The 8,427-nt window shown below is 38.7% G+C and overlaps 1 protein-coding gene across 1 annotated transcript in view; it reads left to right on the top strand.

Moving 5' to 3' along the window:
* lrba (LPS-responsive vesicle trafficking, beach and anchor containing) overlaps positions 1-8,427 on the top strand; it is a 971,728-nt gene that overhangs the window by 172,015 nt on the left and 791,286 nt on the right. Inside the window, exons 26-27 of the mRNA XM_061881243.1 lie at positions 149-252; positions 7,217-7,324. Of these exons, the coding sequence (XP_061737227.1) occupies positions 149-252; positions 7,217-7,324 (212 nt within the window). The remainder of the gene's footprint in view (positions 1-148; positions 253-7,216; positions 7,325-8,427) is intronic.

The following is an 8,427-nucleotide window of genomic DNA, read 5'->3' as shown; positions in this document are numbered from 1 at the left end:
CCGTGATGCCAGAGATGTCTCCACCTTGTCACTCCTTCTTTTTTCCTCTCCTGGCCACTGCCGCTCCTCCCCTCCCCCACTTCCTGTCACACACATCTGTGCATCTGCCTGGCTTGATAATTCTATCTGTGATGCATCTTCCCCCCAGTTTGTGCCATGGCGGTGAGGAACTGTCTGGAGTGTCAGCAAGCACACTTGAAGCACACCAAAGAAAGCAACGCCGCCCTTCCGGCCAAATCCGTGTCGGCACAGGCAAGTCATACCCTTCACATGTCTTTGATCTTTTTGCCACTTTGCTCACTTCCCTTTTAATCCTGCACTTTGCTTGGCATTTTCCCTACCATTCACAAACCTTATGAGACAAGAACACACGTTTTTCCTTTTTTTAAAGCATTCTAACTCGTAAATAAATGCTAGTAAAAGTCAGTTAACAATGGAGCTAATGAGAGTTGCTCTTTTCTGCCTATAAAAGCACTTTAAAAATACATCCATAAGCATCCATCATCCTTTGATATACACACACTGTATGTATATATGTCATGTAGTAACATTCATAATAACATGTAATATATACATGATGTAAGTATATATGTCATGTAGTAACATTCATAATAACATGTAATATATACATGATGTAAGTATATATGTCATGTAGTAACATTCATAATAACATGTAATATATACATGATGTAAGTATATATGTCATGTAGTAACATTCATAATAACATGTAATATATACATGATGTAAGTATATATGTCATGTAGTAACATTCATAATAACGTGTAATATATACATGATTTAAGTATTTAGTTCATATTAATAATATGTAATATATGCATGATTTAAGTATTTAGTAACATTCATAATAACATGTAATATATACATGATTTAAGTATTTAGTAACATTCATAATAACATGTAATATATACATGATGTAAGTATATATGTCATGTAATAACATTAATAATAACATGTAATATATACATGATTTAAGTATTTAGTAACATTAAAAATAACATGTAATATATACATGATTTAAGTATTTAGTAACATTCATAATAACATGTAATATATACATGATGTAAGTATTTAGTAACATTCATAATAACATGTAATATATACATGATTTAAGTATTTAGTAACATTAAAAATAACATGTAATATATACATGATGTAAGTATATATGTCGTGTAGTAACATTCATAATAACATGTAATATATACATGATGTAAGTATATATGTCATGTAGTAACATTCATAATAACATGTAATATATACATGATGTAAGTATATATGTCATGTAGTAACATTCATAATAACGTGTAATATATACATGATGTAAGTATATATGTAGTATCTAGTAACATTCATAATAACATGTAATATATACATGATGTAAGTATATATGTAGTATCTAGTAACATTCATAATAACATGTAATATATACATGATGTAAGTATATATGTCGTGTAGTAACATTCATAATAACATGTAATATATACATGATGTAAGTATATATGTCGTGTAGTAACATTCATAATAACATGTAATATATACATGATTTAAGTATTTAGTAACATTCATAATAACATGTAATATATACATGATTTAAGTATTTAGTAACATTAATAATAACATGTAATATATACATGATTTAAGTATTTAGTAACATTCATAATAACATGTAATATATACATGATGTAAGTATATATGTCATGTAGTAACATTCATAATAACATGTAATATACACATGATGTAAGTATATATGTCATGTAGTAACATTCATAAAAACATGTAATATATACATGATGTAAGTATATATGTAGTATCTAGTAACATTCATAATAACATGTAATATATACATGATGTAAGTATATATGTCATGTAGTAACATTCATAATAACATGTAATATACACATGATGTAAGTATATATGTCATGTAGTAACATTCATAATAACATGTAATATATACATGATGTAAGTATATATGTAGTATCTAGTAACATTCATAATAACAAATACACTATTTCCACATTCACACACTGATGGCCGCCATGCAAGGTGCTAACCACCACCCATCAGGAGCAAGGGTGAAGTGTTTTGCTCAAGGACACAACGCACGTGGCTAGGATGATGGAAGCTGGGGCTCGAACCAGGAATGTCAGGTGTCGTTCAAAGTTCCAAGGGAAATAAGTACAAAAGTACACTTCATTTATTAAGCGGGTTACAAAAAAGATCAGTTAGGACATGGGTGTCAAACTCTGGCCTGCGCCGCCGTGTAATTTCTTTTGTGTCACAGTTTGTTGGTGATGAACCCCAAGATGCAGAGAAGGAGGCAGGCATTGCGTAAGAAAACATGATTTAATTACACACTAAAACAAGAACAAACCAAAAGGGTACCAACAAAAGGCGCGCACGAGGCGGATAACAAACTTGGCTAAGAACAAAAACACTTACTGTGACACGACGGAACTATGGCATGAGCAAAGGGAACAGAAGTAGACAAAGGTACAAGCGCCAAGACAGGTAGTGGTGACATCGAAACAACAATAATCCAGCATCTGACTGAAGGACAAAACAGGTTCAAATAGTCCCTGGCTGATTGACACCAGGTGTGGCCTGGTGCCAATCAGCCACAGCTGAGGGGACACAGCACTCAGGGAGACAAACAGGAAACAGAACCAAATTAAGAGTGCTGACAGGAACTAAAGACAGTAAACAAAGACAAAAGCAGAGGAAAAACTAAGACATAGACCTGGAAGCAATGTCAAATTAACATTAGAACTGGCCCCCCGGTATGCAGCGCATTCACCGCTGATACTCATACTTGCCAACCTTGCCAAGTCTCCCGGGAGTCTCACCAATTTCTCCCGATTTCCACTTGGACAACAATGGTTTCCATTGTGTGGTCTGACCAGCTCAGTGTTTTTCAACCTTTTTTGAGCCAAGGCACATTTTTGGAGTTGAAAAAATGCGGAGGCACACCACCAGCAGAAAACACTAAAAAAACGAAACTCCGTTGACAGTAAAAAATCGTTGTCGCAATTGTTGGATATGACTTTAAAGCATAGGCAAGCTCAAAGTAGGTGTACTGTCACCACCTGTCACATCACACCCTGACTTATTTGCACTTTTTTGCTGTTTTCCTGTGTGTGGTGTTTTACTTCTTGTCTTGCGCTCCTATTTTTTGGGGTATTTTCCTGTAGCAGTTTCATGTCTTCCTTTGAGCGATATTTCCTGCACCTACTTTGTTTAGCAATCAAGAATATTTCAGTTGTTTTTATCCTCCTTTGTGGGGACATTGTTGATTGTCATGTCATGTTCGGATCTACCTTGTCTTTGCTCCACAGTAAGTCTTTGCTGTCGTCCAGCATTCTGTTTTTGTTTTCTTTGCAGCCAGTTCAGTTTTAGTTTGGTTCTGCATAGCCTTCTCTAAGCTTCAATGCCTTTTCTTAGGGGCACTCACCTTTTGTGTATTTGTGGTTTAAGCATTAGACAAATGTTTACCTGCACGCTGCCTCCCACTGTTTTAGACATCTACAAAACAATTTGCCACCGGCTGCCACCTACTGATATGGAAGAGTATTACACGACACCGACACATAATTTGCAGACTACAATTACTGGTTTGCAAAAAATATTTTTACCCCAAATAGGTGAAATGAGATCATCTCCCACGGCACACTAGACTGTATCTCACAGCACACTATATGCCAAAAAAGACTGGACTAAACAAAGTCCTGCCCTTTCCTCCCACTGACCACAAGCGTGATTCCATTATCTGAGTGCTGATTGAATTACCCCCCACTGGTTGCTGCTCCAGCAGACGCACACCTTTGTCATTGTATTTTCCCTCTTCTGTGGATTTGATCCTGGGTCTTCCAGTAAAGTCCCGCCGCTCTTCCTTGAACTGGGTGTTAAAGCTCATCAATAATGCAGCGGCTCTATCGAAAAGACATCATGTTAAGCACACCCTCCCTGTAGGGAGAGCTGTGAAGACCCGAACTGTACCACACATACTGGTGCTGTTCATATTATTAGAATATCATGAAAAAGTGGATTTATTTCAGTAATTATATTCAGAACGTGAAACTTACATATTATATCAATTCTTTACACACATAGTGATGTATTTGAAATGTTTATTTCTTTAAATTTTGATGATTAGTACTGACAATTACTGAAAATCCCAAATTGAGTATCTCAGAAAATTAGAACATTAGTTCGACTATCCATCCATCCATCCATTTTCTACCGCTTATTCCCTTTCGGGGTCACGGGGGGCGCTGGCGCCTATCTCAGCTACAATCGGGCGGAAGGCGGGGTACACCCTGGACAAGTCGCCACCTCATCGCAGGGCCAACACAGATAGACAGACAACATTCACACACTAGGGACCATTTAGTGTTGCCAATCAACCTATCCCCAGGTGCATGTCTTTGGAGGTGGGAGGGGCCTATCCCCAGGTGCATGTCTTTGGAAGTGGGAGGGGCCTATCCCCAGGTGCATGTCTTTGGAAGTGGGAGGAAGCCGGAGTACCCGGAGGGAACCCACGCATTCACGGGGAGAACATGCAAACTCCACACAGAAAGATCCCGAGCCTGGATTTGAACCCAGGACTGCAGGAACTTCGTATTGTGAGGCAGACGCACTAACCCCTCTTCCACCGTGAAGCCGTAGTTCGACTAGTACCAAAAAATATTTTTTAGAAATGTGGGCCAACTGAAAAGTATGAACATGGAAAGTTTCAGCATGTACGGCAATCAATACTTAGTTGCAGCTCCTTTTGCCTGAATTGCTGCAGCAATACGGCGTGGCATAAAGTCGACCAGTCTGTTGCACTCCTCAGGTGTTACATATGTACCTTCTTTTCAAATGCACTACTTGGTTGATTAGACACTTAACCTGTCAAGCACTTGATGTGCTCATTATATAATACTCAGTAGATAGAGATCGCTTCTTTGCTGAATATTGCAAACACTCTACTTACCGAGCAAACAATATGACGAAACAAATCCAACAGAAAATTAAACTAAGAAAATGTGATACAAACACATTTTTGGAATCCTCTGTCAGCGATTGCGGGGTGTCATGTTGCACCGGAAATTAAATGTTTGAGGGCAGCTGTCAGTTTGTAAAGATCTTGTGTTGTGGGGATAATTGTATTTTTGAGGTGAGATTTATTTTGTGCATTGTTCGAAAAAACAAGTGCAATAGTGTAGTGCCCAGGTGTGTCGTCTGTCTGGAAATAAATGGTACTTCGTGATGCAAGCTGTTAACTATTTATGCTTTAGGTTGACGTTACAAGCCTCCGTGTTGGTGGTTAGTGTAGCAAATATCAGTGTGAACCCTGTAAGATCCGGCCAAAACATTCGGTCTTACTCTAGCAATTGACAGAAGTTTGTTTTACCAACCATGGGGTTGAACAAGGAGAGGGCTAGGAAGACATGGATGATATTAATTAATGGTGCTGTTTGCAAATTCTTCATAGTAACACATTTTCAAGGCAAAACAATATAACAAGTACACAACCGGCAAGCTAATGTTACCATTAGTGGTATACCAGAATACATATGTCTGACAATTTCAAAGTTTATGTAATAAAAATGTTACTGGCCCGGATGCAACAATTGCTGTTTATTGCCGTCTCGTCACACATACAAATGCAGTCCAAGAGAAGTAACAAACAAATTGCAGTGAGGCAGTATAGCTCGGTGGGTAGAGTGGCAGTGCCAGCAACTTGAGGGTTCCAGGTTCGATCCCCGCTTCCTCTGTTCTACTCACTGCCGTTGTGTCCTTGGGCAAGACACTTTACCCACCTGCTCCCAGTGCCACCCACACTGGTTTAAATGTAACTTAGATATTGGGTTTCACTATGTTAAAGCGCTTTGAGTCACTAGAGAAAAGCGCTATATAAATATAATTCACTTCACTTCACTTATGAGAGCCCAGCTTGCTTTAATAGTGGCCTTCAGCTCTTCAGCATTGTTGGGTCTGGCATCTGGCATCTTCCGCTTCACAATACCACATAGCTTTTCTATGGGGTTAAGGTCAGGTGAGTTTGCAGGCCAATCAAGAACAGGGATACCATGGTCCTTAAACCAGGTACTGGTAGATTTGGCACTGTGTGCAGGTGCCAAGTCATGTTGGAAAATGAAATCTTCACCTCCATAAAATTGGTCCGCGACAGGCAGCATAAAACTTCCTGGTAGACTGCTGCATTGACCCTAGACCTCAGGAAACCCAGTGGACCAACACCAGCAGATGACATGGCACCCCAGACCATTACCCATTGTGGACATTTGACACTGGACTTCAGGCAACGTGGATTCTGTGCCTCTCCTGTCTTCCTCCAGACTCTGGGACCTTGATTTCCAAAGGAGATACAACATTTACTTTCATCTGAAAACATAACTTTGGACCACTCAGCAGCAGTCCAGTCCTTTTTGTCTTGAGCCCAGGCGAGACGCTTTTGACGTTGTCTCTTATTCAAGAGTGGCTTTACACAAGGAATGGGACAGCTGAAGCCCATATCTTGCATACGTCGGTGCGTGGTGGTTCTTGAAGCACTGACTCCAGCTGCAGTCCACTCTTTGTGGATCTCCCCCACATTTTTGAATCGGTTTTGTTTGACAATCCTCTCCAGGGCGCGGTTATCCCTCTTGCTTGTACACTTTTTTCTAGCACATCGTCGCCTCTCTATTAATGTGCTTGGACACAGAGCTCTGGGAACATCCAACCTCTTTGGCAATGACCTTTTGTGTCTTGCCCTCCTTCTTTAAAGTATCAATGGTCATCTTTTGGACAGTTGTCAAGTCAGCAGTCTTCCCCATGATTGTGTCATACAGAATCAAAACGAGAGACCATTTAAATGCTTTTCCAGGTGTTTTGAGTTACTTAGCTAATTAGAGTGTGGCACCAGGTGTCTTCAATATCTGACCTTTTCACCATATTCTAATTTTCTGAGATGTTGAATTTAGGGTTTTCATTGGTTGTCAGCTATAATCATCTCCTTTTTGGCAAAAAACACTTGAAATGTATCAGTATGTTCTGAATGAATGTATACATTCTACAAGTTTGACTTTCTAAATGGAATTAATGAAATAAATCAACTTTTTCATGATATTCTAATAATATGACCAGCACCTGTTTATGTGTGTCGGGGTTTGCAGCAAATGAAATGTCTCAACGTGCTTTCATGTCCTGTGCACACAGAGTCCAGTGGACGCCATCACGGGAGGACTGTCTCCGGTGCGAGACTTTGAGCGACTGCTACAGGACATGGACATCAACCGCCTCCGGGCTGTCGTCTTCAGAGATATCGTGAGTTGTGGGCAGTAGTTTCACCTGTAGCTTCCTGTTTCAAGCCACCATGGATTCATAACATGGGGAACTGTCAGGTTCAAACACTGGTGACATCTATTAATCAGACAAGAAGCAAGGAACCAAGCAGACACAGGGTTAAATAGAGCTCATGAGGAGACAGGTGTTTTAGGCTGTACTCTAGTTACAGATCCAAACAACGTTCTAAAGCACAGCCCGCGTGCCTCCTGTATTTATTAAGGAAATCCCTATGACGTCATCGTGACTAAGGGAAAAGGGGGGAGTGGACTCGACAAGATATGATGATACAAAATTGCAAATATGTTGACACTTGGTGCTATCGCCCAGTCTGTTCTTGTGCTGGTCCCAGAACACAAAGTTTGGCCTTGGCAGTCAGCAGGCGGTATCTGAACAGAACACTCATGGAAAAGAAAGGCAAGCAATCTCTCAGATTGCTAGCTCTGCACAAATACAGAAAAAACCCTTCAACACAAATTGACAATACTTTATAGTAACGGCCCTTTAGCATATAGTTATGATGATAATATATACATAATTATTCTAACAGGAACAAGTCACCAACACTAATATTTTTTTTTTTTTGCACAGAACATGCGTTGCAGATTTATTGGGGTTGGACAACTGATCAAATTTCGATTACGGCTTCTTACAATCATACAAATACAAATACTTTGTATCATAAATGGTGTAGTTTTATCTTCCATAACGTGTCTACTGACAGATATAAGTTAGAACTATACACTACTTTGTATTATATTATAGTTTTTATCTTCCATAACGTGTCTACTGACATATATAAGTTAGAACTATACACTACTTTGTATTATATTGTAGTTTTTACCTTCCATAATGTGTCTACTGACATATACAAGTTAGAACTATACACTACTTTGTATTATATTATAGTTTTTATCTTCCATAATGTGTGTATTGACAGATATAAGTTAGAACTATACACTACTTTGTATTTTAAATGTAGTTTTTATCTTACATAACGTGTCTACTGACAGATATAAGTTAGAACTATACACTACTTTGTATTTTAAATGTAGTTTTTATCTTCCATAACGTGTCTACTGACA

The sequence above is a fragment of the Nerophis ophidion genome, linkage group LG20 (assembly GCF_033978795.1).
Source record: "Nerophis ophidion isolate RoL-2023_Sa linkage group LG20, RoL_Noph_v1.0, whole genome shotgun sequence".
NCBI lineage: Eukaryota > Metazoa > Chordata > Actinopteri > Syngnathiformes > Syngnathidae > Nerophis > Nerophis ophidion.
Note: the sequence above shows the minus strand (reverse complement) of the source record. Positions and strands in the feature narration are given on the sequence as shown.